This window comes from Solanum dulcamara, chromosome 3 (assembly GCF_947179165.1).
Source record: "Solanum dulcamara chromosome 3, daSolDulc1.2, whole genome shotgun sequence".
NCBI lineage: Eukaryota > Viridiplantae > Streptophyta > Magnoliopsida > Solanales > Solanaceae > Solanum > Solanum dulcamara.
Window position 1 is genome coordinate 2510419 of NC_077239.1, and position 16347 is coordinate 2526765.

At 28.4% G+C, this 16347-nt stretch overlaps 2 protein-coding genes across 3 annotated transcripts; one reads left to right on the forward strand and one right to left on the reverse strand.

Annotated features, from left to right (window-relative positions):
* The first annotated feature begins 316 nt into the window (after positions 1-316).
* On the forward strand, positions 317-10593 carry LOC129882137 (GDSL esterase/lipase At5g03610-like). 2 transcript variants are annotated; one of them, XM_055956301.1, is made up of 5 exons: positions 317-426; positions 1093-1374; positions 3744-4018; positions 9177-9480; positions 10333-10593. In XM_055956301.1, the coding sequence occupies exons 1-5, from the start codon at positions 381-383 to the stop codon at positions 10548-10550; spliced, it is 1125 nt and encodes a 374-aa protein (XP_055812276.1). In that variant the 5' UTR covers positions 317-380; the 3' UTR covers positions 10551-10593. The 2 variants fall into 2 exon arrangements, with proteins under 2 accessions (XP_055812276.1, XP_055812277.1); XM_055956302.1 differs by having other exon boundaries at positions 318-426; positions 10336-10593.
* A 3690-nt stretch (positions 10594-14283) lies between these two features.
* On the reverse strand, positions 14284-15851 carry LOC129881969 (cytochrome P450 94C1-like). The gene has a single exon (XM_055956078.1). It carries the CDS (start codon positions 15849-15851, stop codon positions 14373-14375), a length of 1479 nt encoding a protein of 492 aa, XP_055812053.1. The 3' UTR covers positions 14284-14372.
* Positions 15852-16347: the final 496 nt, after the last annotated feature.

The following is a 16347-nucleotide window of genomic DNA, read 5'->3' on the forward strand; positions in this document are numbered from 1 at the left end:
TTTAAAAAAACACAATTCTCTAAGTAATACTAACAATTAAAATTATTTTTGTAGAAAAGAATATATCCCTTTTTTTGCAATATGGTTAATTTTCTATAAATAAATAAAAAAAACTTAATAGATCCTTTTCCATGAACTTTGTTGCACTGACCAAATAGCCCTTTAGTTGAATTGGTAAAGATCCAATTTATATATATATATATATATATATATATATATATATATATATTTAAAAGAACCAAATTATACTCCATCAGTCAATGTCCCACTCCCAATATTTTATTTATTTATCATATCTATAAATAGGTTTATAATTCACAAACAGAATCTCACTATTTTTCTTTTCCCCATTTTCTTCATTCCATTCAACCAAAATCTCCATGAAGCTCTCTAACTTCTTCATTTTCTCCTTCCTCTTCATCACAGGTACCCTTTCTAGATTTAAGTTATATATTTCGTCAATATAATTTCTTTTTTATATTATTAATGATAAAATCAAAATTTTTGCATCGTGATAGTATAAATATTCATTCTTTATGTTATTAATAGTAACGAAATCAAGAATTTACTCAAAGGGTACAAGGTTTAAAGTTAGTTTTGTGAGGTGTTTAATTGACCACTCTTCTGTATATATAGCTCAGCTATTGATTACCAGTGTAGTTTAACATTTGGTCAGGTAATTATTATTTTTTATCATAGTGCATAAAATTTTTCTCCATTATATTCCGAGTGAGTTCTTTACTATTGTATTTTATTTTTAAAATGTGTTTGAAATATTTTATTTGAGCAAAGTTTTTATTTGAAACAACTTCTTCACCTTTATAAAGTAAGAGTAGGACTGGCTTAAGTAGACACCATCTTTTCGTCTCGAAATTAAAATTTTCATTAAAGGATCATTTATGAACAAAACACATAAAGAAGTCGAAAAAAATTCGGCATCTGCTATATATTTAATTATGTATAAACAGTATAATTTGTTGCTCAAAAACTGAACTTACTCAACCTTACTTATAGAATTTGTTATTATTATATTGTCAGTGCGTAAAATTTAAACTTCAAATATTTATATTTTTTTTGTTGTAATTTTTACAGGGTTTTTATGGGGTGTTCAAGTTGACGGTTCACGTCATCACCATCACCATGACCATTACAAAAATAGCCACAATAACCCAAAAAATTACAAAAATGAACAAAAAAGGAACCAAATTTATGGTTTTAAACCAACAAAGTTGTTTGTATTTGGGGATTCATATGCTGATACAGGTAATAACAGAAAATCAGTGGCTAATTCTTGGAAACAACCTTATGGTGTCACTTTTCCCGGCAAGCCCGCCGGCAGGTTTTCCGATGGACGTGTTCTCACTGATTACTTAGGTAAATATAAATATTATTATTATTAGTTCTTTCTTAATTAATTAGTTTCATTTGACGAATAATATTTGACTAAATATAAAGTTGGAAAAATTACTTAATTGAGTGCTTTTTAAAAATTAATTACTGATTTTAGCGATATTTTTTATTTATTACAATTTATAGCAATATATAACAATATGATGATAAATCTACACTTGTATTAAAAGTAAATTATGCATACAATATAAATGTATTATAAGTGTTTTCAAATATATATTATGTTTGTGCAGTAAGAAACTAACATAATGTATTATAAGTCTATTAAAGTATGTGATAAATGTATTATCCATCTATAAAATTTGTATTATATATGTTTTATAAATAGTTCTCTGCAATATGTATTAAAACTGTATTATAAATGTATTATAAGTGTTCAGTAAAATTTTTGTTTTATTGCTATAGATGATAAATATTTTCTTAATATTGTATATTTATGTAAGTTTAAATAAATATTTACAATCAAAAGAGCGCGTTATTTAAAAATTACTCCATCCATTTCGTTGACGTGACATATATTTACAAAGATGGTGGAATTTCAGTTACGCAAATATTTATGATTGTATATAGTTCAAATACATTTTATAAATTGAGATGAGAAATTAATTAATTTTTAGTAAAAATAATTTATTTTTAATGATTTTTTAGATTCTAGTCACCTAGTCATTAAAAAAATATACTTTTGTATGTATTTGGCTGATATATTCAATCAAATATCGTTAGATGAATTATAACAATAACAGTAATAATATACTCGTATACAATTCTGCAAGTTTTTAAGAGATTATGTGTACGCACCTATACTTTAATTTTGTGCAAGAAATTATTTCTTTTTTTATAAATTTTTGGCTCAAATAAAATATAGTAAATGAGCAAGTAATAAAATCTAAAAATATTTAAATAAGCAGGGGCGGAGTTAACATGAGGCTAGGATTTATTTGAATTTCAGGTGAAAAATTATATTATTTATATAGAATTAATTTTTTTTATTCTTTTTTTTTAATTTATGTATTTTTTTATATTTTAAATATTTTTCTAACTCCATATCAAATAAAAGGATTTACTTTTTTTGGTGTGGATTAATCCTAATCTTCTTTTTGCTTCTCCCATGCTATTACTCTTTTTCATTATTGTGTTCACTTTATCTTTTTATCTGTCTTTCAACTTTTGGTTTATATTAACAATTTATTTCTCTATTTTTTTCTTATTTTTTTCTTTCATAGTGGGTTGCTAATGAGTATATTTCTTTCTTTTTGCCTTGTATGCTTTTTTGCTGGGGCTAGGTGGACATGTTGCATTATTCAAACTTTTGTTTCTTTTTTTTCTCTTTTTCTTCATCATCTTGTCAGACCACCATAATTACTTTCATTACTTTTCTCTATTAATAAAATAAAATAAAAATAGTTTTTTTAGTACTTATTCTTTTTTTAAAACTAATAAACATGTGGCTTTATATGTAAAAGTATGACATTATGAAAAGATTAATTAGTTCTAAACTTAGTTTATTTTAGTTCTTTCATGGTCATTGTCATTACATGTCACTAGTTCATTGCACTTTTGTTTGTCCACTTTCTATGATTTATTCTACCCAAATCAATCATGCCAAGTCTTTAGTTAGGTCTTTTTAAAATTCTTTTAGATGATATTCGATCAGTTTTATACCTATCTCAATTATTTTTATAGATATTTTTTATCAGCGCATATTTTAACTAATTCTATTCGTCAAGACAGTGTTAGAGCAACCTTATGCTAAAGCGTATTAAATGATACATATTTGTTATAAAATTACACTATTTAGCTAGATTACAATTTTAGTCATATATATATATGCACACATTGTATATTGACTTTCCCTTCTTTTTTTTTTATGTGTATCTAACACTTTTTGTCTGGCGACACTCCTTAGTAAAAAAAATTTACTTTGTTATTGCGTCAAAATTTAGAGAAAAAGAAATCATTAAGTATTTTTACTTTCAATGAAATTTGAACTTGCGACCTCATATAATTTTCAACTTTTTTCGTGGTCCACACTCCCAAGGTCATATCCTTAGGTGCGAGTTTAACTAATATCCACCGATTATGTAAAAAGTTCAAACCATGTCATCTTATCGGAAACTTTTCTACCTTTATAATAGGAGTAAGATTTGCATATAACATTATACTCTTTCTAGACCTCACTTTATGAAATTACACTGAATACGTTGTTGTCATAATCTTTATTTATTGATATATATAGCAAATAACTTGTCTTATATTTAATATTACTATGTTACATATAGATATTTTTTGAGTGATCTGATAATATAATTAATTATTTTTAATGCACAAAACAGCAAGATTCTTGGGAGTGAAGTCACCAGTACCATATAGATGGATGAAATATGCAACAAAAAGGCTAAGATATGGAATTAATTTTGCCTATGGAGGAACTGGTGTTTTTAATACTAGAGTTCCAGAGCCAAATATGACAACTCAAATTGATTTTTTCCAAAAATTGATGGCTGAATCAGTTTACACAAAGGCAGATATTGTGCAATCTTCATTGTTCTTGCTTTCTCTTGCTGGAAATGACTATGGTGCTTACCTTTCTAAGGGTGGTACAGTTCAGGTAACTTTTTAATATAATATCTTACGATACTTATCATTGTGATAGTCGAGTCAACTTGTGTGAGCTAAGTCACGCTTGCTTAAGCCTCAAATGGTTGAGCACCTTCAATATCATCAATTGATAGATTGAGGGTTCGATTCATGTTGGAGGATAGAAATATTGTTGATCTAACTAACAGTGTGAGGTGGGAAAAAAAAAGTCACTTGTACATAGGGGTGTGCAAAATCGAATCGACCAATAAATCAAATCGCAAAAAATTATTATTGGGTTATTGCTATTAGGTTATTGGGCTAATGGTTTAATGGATTTATAAAATAAAATTATCGAGTTATTGGTTTAGTATTGATTTTTTAATATTGGGTAAACCAATAACCCATTAAGGTAATAGTAATTTATTACTTTATTCCTACATAAATATTAAATACTAATGGGCAGCCCGGTGCACTTAAGGTTCCGTTATGCACAGGATTCGGGGAAGGGCTCGACCACAAGGGTCTATTGTACGCAGCCTTACCTTGCATTTCTGTCAGAGGCTGTTTCCAACACAGCCTAATATTAATATATTATTGATTTATATTTTTGCTCTTTAGTTTTCAATTCATATTATTGTCCTAGCTAGTTCTTTTATTTGTGTTGTACTTTTATAGTTTTTTCATGTTAGTTATTACTATTTCTATTTTATGAGCATTCTATAAAGTTACATTATTGTCTTGTCATGCTAAATTATTAGAGAAGTCATATAACTATTTTATGAATATTTTCTTATTGGATAAATCGAAAATTGAACCGTTTAGAACAAAAAGTTGATAAAAAATATTTTATTGATTTAACATATTTAAGAATTGAAATCCAATAAATTGAATCGATAATACATAAAATCGAAATGAACTGAGCAAAGCACACATAAGTGTGAACATACCTCGATAAATTCCACAAAGTACTTGCTTCTACCCAGATATGAATATGTATAGAACTTAATTAGACTTATGATAAAATAAATCACTTGATATTTTATTTTTTATATTTTCTTAAACTTCTAATCATTTTTAAGTGCATGTGTATATGGAAAAAAGCTTAAATATGCCATTGAACTTTGAGAAAAGGCTCATCTATATCATCCGTTAAAAGTTTGGCTAATTTATGTCATTTTTATTTGAGAAAAGTTTCATCCATGCCATTATTTATTAATTGAAATGGCATAGGTGAGTCGAATTTTTAACGGATGGCATAGATGGGCCTTTTCTCAAAGTTTGATGGCATATTTGAACCTTTTTCATTTTAAATAAGAATTTAGTTAATGACGTGACCGAATCATAATTGACCATGTGTAGAAAATAGTTTTATAAAACGGAAAATATTTTTAGTTTACAAATAATGGCATGGATAAGCCTTTTTTCAGACGAAAATGGCATAAATGAGTTAAATTTTTAACGAATGACATAGATAAGCCTTTTCTCAGAGTTCGATGCCATATTTGACTTTTTTCCCTATAATAAATATATATTTTATTTTATTCTTGTGTTGACTTTTGTACTCATATTTTGAATTGAAAATTCTTATTTCAGATAGATAGGAGAAATTAAACGACTTAGCATTTTTTTTAGGCATAATACATAATATGCCTTTTAATCGGGCTTTATTTCACATTTATACCGTTCAATTTTGGGTATGCACAAGTAGACACTTAAACTTGTATAAAATTGAACAAGTAGACACACATGTCCTACGTGGTATAATACAAATAGGACACAAAATTGTCATGTAGCATATCATGTAGGACGAATGTATCTATTTATTCAAGTTTCGAATAGTTAAAATGTCTACTTGTGCACTAGGAAAATTAGAGGTCATAGTTGCCAGCAAGTTAAGAATTTATATTTATGTATTATGTCTTTTTTTAATTATATATAGAAAAAGAGTATCCTAAGTTTAAGAGCCTTAACTGTGAACAGGTGTATTATATAATATGTTATAAATTGTAAATGTCATATGTTCTACATTTGATAATATTAAATAGCATGAACAAACTTTAGAAATACTCTATCTATATCTGCATTTATTTATGTGGTCATAGTTCAATCATCCACTAATACATTTGACCATGTGATATACGTTTGGTTTTGAGCTTCCAAAATTTTGGTACCAATATGCACCTATTTCGAAAGTCAATCAATTATTTTTAATCACGGTTTTTTAAAATATTTTAAATTATTATAATTTTATATAATTTTTAAATATTTTTTTTCAAAAATTTTAAACTTTTTAAAGTTTAACTCTTAAAATTCCAATAAAACAACATAAATTGAAATAAAGAAAATATGAATTTAAATTATATACACATCAGTTTAGAGAATTTTGTTCTATCAAGTCATTTTTATTTATAATTTAATTTATATTCTAAGTTTTAAATATTAATTTTTATTTAAATTTTATTTTAAATTAAATAATATCACGTAAATTTCAACGGATGAAATATTTATGAGTGCTGACACAGCAGTAGAAGCTATATTACATGTCGACCAACCTACTTCTCTTGGATTTTTATGTGCAAATCAATAATTTTCATAACGAAACAAATTATACTAGGCCCTGCAGCTACTACACACTAAAAAATGTGCTGGATTTGGTGTATAATTGCTAACCATAAAAAATGTATTTGATTTTTTTTCTGGATTTGGTTAAGTTGAGTATTGTTTCGTTTGTTTCAATAAGTCTCACGGATTTATTTTTTGAATTATATTTATCACGAGTTTAAAAGTTTGCATATTGTGTGAACTTGTATTATACATTATAAAATTCTTAACTTTTTTTTTCTTTCCAATGTGAGAATTTTTTAAAGGGATAATTATTGTTATACCTTAAAAGAACAATTATTTATTATTGAATATTTCATTACTTTCATGTTCAAGAAAGAGTTCATGCGCGTCTTTAAGAAAATCAACTAGTTCGCGCGCATCATCAAGAAAAAACCACTGCAGTGAAAGACTCTGCTTAATTACTTCTTGATACCACTTCATGATACTATCAGAGTATATATATACTCTGATGGTATCAAGAAGTAATTAAGCATATACTTTGACAGTATCATAAAGGTATCAAGATCTGAATAACACTGCGGTGAAAATGTTTAACTGTTTTTGATACCTTCAGAGTATATATATATTGTGTTGTTATCAAGGAGCAAAAAACAACTAATCATTGGATAAACTGTCCAATTATTTGTTGATACCATCAGAGTATCTATGAGTGTATATATACTCTAATAGTATCATGAAGGAAAAAACACTACAGTAAAAATATTGCTCAATTATTTCTTGATATTATCATAGTATATATATACTCTGACTGTATCATGAAGATCACGTGAAGATAGAAATGGGCCTAGTCAAGCGAAGAAGGGGCGGGGCAGTATTATAATTATTTTGGGCCTTTGGTTCAATCAGGATAAATAAGTTAGGATAGGTCTAATTTAAGTAAATAATTTACTCCCTTGATTTATTTTGTGTTGTTTTCCCATCTCTAAAATCTTCTCTATTCTTCTAAATTTGTGTTGCAATACAATTCAAACTCATAACATACCCCTAACACCCATGTAAATATATTTTCGCTCACGTCAGTCGTGACTAATTAATAACACAAAATTCAAATTTGACCATATATGACAACCTCTACTGTCTAGACTTTTGAATGGAGATAAAAAGTCAAAGTGGTACTATAGTCCTTGAACAGAAATGCTCAGTGAAGAATTGATATTTAGTGTAGAATAGAAGGGCCTCTTTGTATATTAAATGGTTGCTGACACAAATTTAAAAGTCTACCAAGCTACTTCTCTTGGATTTTTATGTAATATTTCATTATTTTGGAACAATTATACTTGGCCTACTCCTACTACACTATTAACTAGCTGTATTCATTAATGGATTGGTGAATTGGTGAATCATATGGTTAATTTATAACCATAGGGATTAAAAAGGGTGAGTTATAAGTGGTGCATCAAATATCTCGCGTACTAAGGTAGCGGAGGAAGGACCGCACCTCAAAAGGGTTTGATGTGACAGCCTATCCTGAGTATTATAAGTGGTAAATCCTACAGATTCAAGTTCAGGACTTGGGTTCTAAGCATTGCAATCGTCACTTTGTTCGAGTTATGGATTCATAGTTAAGTATTTCAACAATTCTAATGAGTTTATACGTAAATAAATTCGGGTATAGGCTAAAAGTTATGGATTCAATAGACCAACGTCTATACAACTTGATCCTCCCTGATATGAACATCGAGGATGTGAATATCTAGCTAGTGGTTAATGAAGTGAATAAAATCTTGAATATTGTATTCAAATCTCAATAGATACAAAAATCTCTAATATGTCTGAGTTTTGTTGGTTATATAGAATTACATTGTATGTGCACCAACGAAAGGTAACAGGTATCTAATGAAATAATCTAGGAAAAATACAAGTTGGTCGAGACACTACCATTTTAAAAGAAAGAAAAACGCATACGTATTTGAAATTTCATTGTCTAGGGAATTTAAGTAAGATTTATATGCTATGTTGTTCAGATTCTTTAAAAGTATCATCGTGTGAATACCTGACACAAGTATACACAACAACTTTTTAAAACAGTCCAAACAACACAATTGTTTTGTACATTTGATGTTATAATTAATATGCATTTATGCTATGTTTCTCGGACTACTTAAAACTGTCATCCTGTGTGTGTCGGATCCTCCAAAAAGAATGTATTTTTGGAAGATCTAACACGATGACAACGACATATTTTGAGAAGTACGCAACCCAGATTTTTTCTACTTGTAATGTTATAATATGCATTTATGCTATGTTGCCCAGTATCTTCAATATTGCCTTCCGGTGCATGTTCCAGATCCTTCAAAAATAATGCATTTTTGGGAAGACCTGACACGACGATAACTAACTTATTTTGAAAAATTCGAGCAACACAATTTTTTTGTACTTGTAATATTATAATATGCATTAATGTTATTTTGCTCGGACTCTTTAAAATTGTCATCCTATATGTGATGGATCCTTCAAAAATAATGCATTTTTAAATGATCTAACACGACAACAACATTTTTCAAAAAGTCTGAAAAATACACGTTTTACAGTCATAACTAATATGTTTTGTTTTTTTGTAGGATATTCCTGCCTTCATAACTAGTGTGGTAAATCAACTAGTTGTAAACATGAAAAGAGTCAATAAATTGGGTGCCAAAAAAATAGCAGTGACATCATTGGAGCCATTAGGATGTCTTCCACAAACCACAATTTTGAATTCATTTCAACAATGCAATGCTACTGAGAATATTGCTGTGGATCTTCACAATTCCCTATTGCAACAAGCTGTGGCAAAATTGAACAATGAGACAATGGGTTCAACTTTTGTGATTCTTGATCTTTTTAGTTCTTTCAATTCTGTGCTGGAAAGTAAAGGAGTGCCAGGTACGTCACTCGACACTGCTTCGTTGAAAAATTATACTGAAAAAAGTCTAATTTATTCTTTTTGAATGAGACACATGTTATGAAATATATATGGACCAGGTGGATCTAGGGTCCAACACACAAATCAATAACGAGTCATTTCTATAGCCTGATTTTTTTTTTTTGTTTAGGGTGGTTCAAATTAAACGAAATTAAGGTCGTACCATGTCTAATACCTACTTTGGAACCCCTACTAATCTAAATTCACTTAAGGAGAAAACATTCCCTAACATATTTTTTCGTGGTGATTTTTCTAGTGCTCGATCGTCTTATTTTTTCTTGGGAAGGGCTCTAAATATGTCAATTCCTAGGTTTTAACAAAAGTGAAAAGCATTACTTTAAAATGTGATCGGATGGTTAAAATTCTTACACTCTTAAAGTAAAGCTTTCGAGTTCAAATCTAAATTAGATGACTGCCTTAGTCGGAGCAGTAGCCAGAGAAGCAAGACTAAAAGTGGTTTCAGGCATTCGATGAGCTCGTGCAAGCATTAGAACATGCATTTTCGTCATCTACAGAATCTTTATGGCTTGCTCTTGAAAAGAATTTAGATGACTTTTTGGTCACAATTTCACATAGAGTGATTTTTTCGTAATAAAAAAAAGTTTAGTAACTTGTGAATCTAAACTCCCTCTTTTACCCCTAAATCTTTAGCTTTATTTCTTTTAATATGACAATAGTGAGAAGTTTGAAACTCTACAATTGCATAAAACATTAATAACTACGCGTCAATCCAAAGAAGTAAGTCGGGATCAATTACATGACTCCTCGTTGACCATGTTTGTCTATTTAAGCTCGATAATTTTTTTAATTAGCAGGAAGTATGAGGTTCGAGACGCCATTAAAGCCATGTTGTATGGGAATAAGCAATAAATATTCATGTGGAAGTATGAATGAGAAAGGTGAAAAGATGTATACAGTATGCAATGATCCAAAATCTGCATTTTTTTGGGACACAGTTCATCCTACTGAAGCTGGATGGCATGCTGTTTATACTTCTTTGAAATCTACTCTTACTCAAAAAATCCTCTAGTTTTATTTTATTTTTTAATTGTGTTTAATTAGTGTGCTCTAGTGTTTTTTTTTTTAAAAAAAAAAATGTAATTGCTAGATTCGTAAATCTGTTTAATATGTTTGTTGTTATGCTTTATTAGTTCTAAAGTTTTTGTATTTGGGGGTACTATTAAAATAAAAAAGGACATTTATGCTGGATGTTTAGACGATAAAAAATTTTACTCAAAAATATCAATTTTAAAAAAAATTGTCATAAAATTTGTCTAGGTTATCAAGTCAAAAAGTAGCAATAACAATGCAATTATAATACATAAATGTATTCTTTAACTTGATTTCAGATGATATTTATGCTCTTTAATCTTTGAATGTGCACAAATAAATATTTAAATTTATATAAAGTTGAACAAATAGATGTCTGTATTCTATGTGATATAATACACATAGAACACACATGTCTCCTTTGTTTAACTTTATATGAATTTAAGTGTAAGTACACAACTAAAGTTAGAAAGGCATAAATGTCATGTAAAATCAAATTAAAGAATACATTTCATGTATTATGCTTTCTTTTAATAATGCAAGATTATTTTTCTGGCAAAAAAATAATAATATGTTGGTCATAGTGCTGTTAAGACAATTAAATCCATGATGTTGTGTCGTTCTTTCCTTTTTTTCCTTTTTTGGAGATAACTATCTTGTAAATAATTTAGTTTAAAGATTCATTTTAAGAAAATTGAAAATATATATGAAGCAAAGTCTAATATTATTTTATAAGTTGATGTAAACGTTTGACGACTATCTAATATTTTATCTTCAAGGTTGAGTAATATATGAGTAAACGTTATGTAATTCGGAATTTAATTTGTTCAAACTTGAATTCTAGAATTTGAAAAACAACAAAATATGTTTTCATTTAAATTACTTATAAAAAGTTAAAAGTTGCTTCAATTTGTATTTATGATCAAAAACAACTCCACTAATTTTCTAATATCATTTTTCATTTATAAACAATATTTTTTTTCAAATTTTCCAATAAAACATGACCAAATGCTTATGCACTTAAATCTGGAATGGTATTTGTTTCAAACATCTGGAACAATATTTTTTCAAAGATATATAGATATATATGGTGACATAGAAAGGGGCCATTTATGTAAATAAACCATTAGCTTTTATAATATGGCAGACCAATTGTGGTCAAGCATTTGGGCATTAGGCAAATTTTGTACTGAATCACATTTCTTTTTTAAAAAAGAAAATTTATGCAACGGCCACCATTGATAGTGGCCAACATGTTTGGCACTAACATGGACAATACAGTTGCATCATTTTTATGTTTATGTTTCTAACTTTTTAAGATTATTGACATGATTAAAATTCCCTTTATAGGCACATTCAATGATATACTTTAATTATCGATTCCGTCGCATATTTATAAATTTTGAAGTAACGATAAAATTATCTTTATATATAACTTATAGATTATAAATTTGAATTATAGAATCAACCACTAAAGTTAGAATATACTAAGGTAGACAATCAATGTCACGTAATCTTGAGGAACAATCTTTATAATTTGGACCTCACATAAATGTAGAATATTTTGTGTATGAGATTATCCTTTTATTTTGTCTCATCTATTTATAGTGTTTTTCAATCGTGACCAATCTATATAACAAGCAAGTAAGTTCCTTTTGAAGAGCGAACCATCTTTTGATAGGTGTCGAATTTGATTAGAGAGATGTAGAAATAGCACTACATTAAGATTCATTATGAGTTCAAAAACTTTTGTTTTCTATCTTTTTGAATTTGTTTATGATTTATCATCATTTAATGTTTGCTTTGTTAACTATTTCTGCATGACACCTAAATATTTTTATTCTAATTAATATACTAAATTCGTTGCATTCAACTCAAACTATGTAAAATACATATACATGTATATTATATGATCATATTGATATGTAGCATTCACATTCTAGGTCCAGTAATCATGAAAATACAACAAAAATTGAAATTAGTTATAAATTTCATTATTAATCTTTCGCTCATAGATGGCATGATTTTTGATAATCTATCGCTAAATAAAATTAGCAATGAACTTTTTTGATTAACAAATTTAGTTTATTAAAAACAATGGAGCAGTTCTGTAGATTAAAGATATAATTCCCTACAAGCTAACATGTTTTATATTTTTATTTATTTATAAAAGTATAATAATAAATAAGATAAGACAGATATGAACATTATTCTAACTTCAAATAATTAACTTTTTCCTCCTCCTACTTAACAAACAGTTTGCTTCATGTGCATTGAAATTATTCCCTGGTGTATTCTCGAGACGCTCTAATATTTTTTAATTTTTCATTCGGCTTGCGATATCTATTTTGAGATTTTGAGTAACTTGAATTTACATCGTATAAGAATTATTGGAAAAAAATCATCTTTATCAAAATTCATTCATTTTTCAAAGTTCAAATATGATATTTTTAATTTAGTTCAATATATACGAATTGTGTCTCATTACAATCTTTAATAATCATGAAATTCTAATTAATTTATCTCATCATAACTCAATCGCGATGCTCTAATTAGCTTTCACTTAAGTATTTGTATCTATCATGACATATGCCACGATATTGTTTGTTAGAAAATTCATTTGAATCCTTCCAAAAGCATCTATTATATATTTATTTATTTATTTTAAAAATATTTATAAAAAAAGTTTAACTTCACTAAATTTTGTGGGGAACCACCATTAGGTCAATGATTGTACATAAATTCAGAAAAATTCGAATCTAACTTTTTTTTATTTTGAGTTTGATAGTAATTAACTAAATCTAGCTTTATCTTGTTTTAATTTATTATGTTTGACATTAGATTAATTGTCTGTTGTCTTTTTTAAAATTTATTTAATAGGAATAAGACTTTTTTATGGCCTAAATCATTAAACTACCCTCCACATGTACACTTCTTTGTTGTGTGTGTTTTATTTTTAAATCATGAGACATATATTTACATGCTGAAATAATGGTCTATCATGTGGATTTTGGATTTATTTTAATATTTACGTACTTTTTAAAAAATGTGTTAAAATAAATATTGCATTCAAGAATACCATCACTCCGGGAATTAATAAAAAACAAGAGTTATGATTTCAATTATGTGAATAAATCAAAAGAAAAGAATTGACCTTTCTTGTTTAGTACTGAGCGTAAAAACTCGGATCAAAGCCCAATGTATCTAAGATAGACTTTTTATTTAGGGTGAAACAAAATGAGAGGGAGAACTTAACAACCACTTACAACAATTACTCCAATATAGTTCCAAATAGAAGGATTGAGGAGGGTAGCTAGATTGTACGTAGATCATCTTACCATTATCTTCAGGAGATAGAAAAGTTGTTTTCGAAAGATCTAGGAGAGAAAACTCATAGATTTTAATTAATTACTAAAAAAGGACGTCTTATAACAAGTACTTTCATTTAGTTTTTAAATATATAAAGTCTATTTTAAAAAATAAATTTTATGTGTCCGAATTTATATTAAAAATTAAATATTTTGATTCTCGTACTCCAAATCGTGTCACATAGTGGGGTTGAGGGATCGGAGTACTAAAAAACTTCTATGCTAAATCGAGTACTCCATGCACTAATTAAGCACTACACTTGAAAGAGAAGGACCAAAATAGCCGTCTTCAATTCTTCATAGCCAGAAATTTTATACAAAGAAAGTTACATAGATATTGTGCATTGATTAAGGTACAATTTGACCAAAGAAAAAAAAGGAAGAAAAAAGCATACATTTGTAAACAAGCACAAGCAAGTTTAACTTCATGAAAATTAAGTAGTACTCTTAATTTCTCTGACAAACACTGGCAAACCGCCACAAAATGAGGCAGTCAAACCAGGAGAGAATCGAGGGGTGTGGTGTGATGGATGAGCTAATTCAACGTTAAATCTTCGAAGGAATGAAAGAGTCATACTTTTAAGCTCAACAAGAGCCATTTCTTTACCCAAACAAACTCTTACCCCAGCTTGAAAAACCGGATACTTAAAAGGATTTTCTTGAAAAAAAACACCGTCTTTATTAATCCATCTCTCTGGCTTGAATTCTAAATAATCAACACCCCATAATTCTTCCATTCTTCCCATAGCATAAGGATGATAAGTAACCCTCGTTCCCTTTTTAACAAAAGTCCCATCAGGTAAAAGATCATCATCCAAACAAAACTTTGAATCAAATTGGATTGGAGGATAAAGTCTCATACTTTCATAAACACTTGCTTGCAAATAATGAAGATCTCCCATTTGTTCACAATTTGTGAGTTCTTGATTTTGTCCAAGAACTTCATTTGCTTCTTCTCTAATTTTCTCAGCTACTTGTGGATTTTTCGTGAGTAGCCAAAACAAGCTTGTTGATGCAGATGCCACCGTGTCACGTCCAGCTAAGAGGAAGCTAATCACAATATCTCTTAAGTAAGTCTCATTGACAACATCCCCCTGCATGAATCTTGATAGAAGATCCCTATGATTTGAAAACCCTAATTTTCGACGTTGCCTTATAACTTCTTGTGCTAGTATGTTGATCAATTTGAGGGCTTTTTTCAACTTCCTTTCACTCCCTATGTTGAAAAATCTCTTGATTTTCCAAACAATTGGAGACACATGCATAGCTCTTTTAGCTGATAATTGTGATGCTAAGTCAAAAGAGATAGCAAATTGTGAAATTGGTAGTGACAATTCCAAACACTTTGGATCTAATCCAAAGGAAAATCTACAAATACAATCAAAAGAAAATCTCCTAAAAACATCTTGTAAATCCAAAATCTCATCTTTATTATTAGCTAATAATGGGAGAAGCCTATTTTGGATTTCATTGTTGATTACTTCAAATGCATATGAAGTTATTGAATTTCGTCCAAGTTCAAGACTAGCCATTTTCCTTTGAAATCTCCATGAATCCCCATCCACATTGAAGATGCCTCTACCAAGAAAATCACCTAAGATTGTTGAGAAAATTTTCCCTTTTGGGAAATTCTCAAATCTTGTTTTGAGCATGTACTCGACGTTTTTAGGGTTCGCGGTAATGGTGTTACCAAGAACATGTATGTGAATTGTTCTAGTAGGGGATTTTTGAAGAAGATGAGTATACCAATCACACAAATTTGTGAATTGAGGGTACCAACTTGAGGTAATGTAACATTGACAAATTTCACATTTGCACAAAAACTTTAGTCTCACAAAATAGCAAAGGAGAAATAACAAGGAAAAAAAGATGATAAAGAGAAAAAAGACCAGGAAATTAGTAGTAGAGGCCATGGATGATGAAAATACAAAAACCAATTGGAGTAGAAAGGGAGATATATATGAATGATCAACTTGATTTTTCAATATTATTGTAATTAATAAGAACACATTTTTCAATTAATAAATTATACATTCATGACTAACATATATATGATGCAACCAGAGGCTGATCCAAGATTTTGATTCTCTGGGTGCCACATTATTTTGAACAGTAACCTATGACAAAAATCTCAATATAGAGTAAGAAAATACTTAATATTTATTAGCAAATTTTTATACAGAATATAGACTTATTCTGTTGGTTTAGTTAATATTTTACTTACAAAGATTCAGGGTTCTAATTTATTTATTTACAATTCTTTTTATACTAAATTTGCTAACGATGTCTTGCATGGTAAAAAAAATTTAAGAAAATATACCGTACAACAAGACTCATACTTGCATTCTATGGTGATAAATCTGAGTTTTAACTAGCACCACAAGGCTCACTATTTTTAAGAATATCACG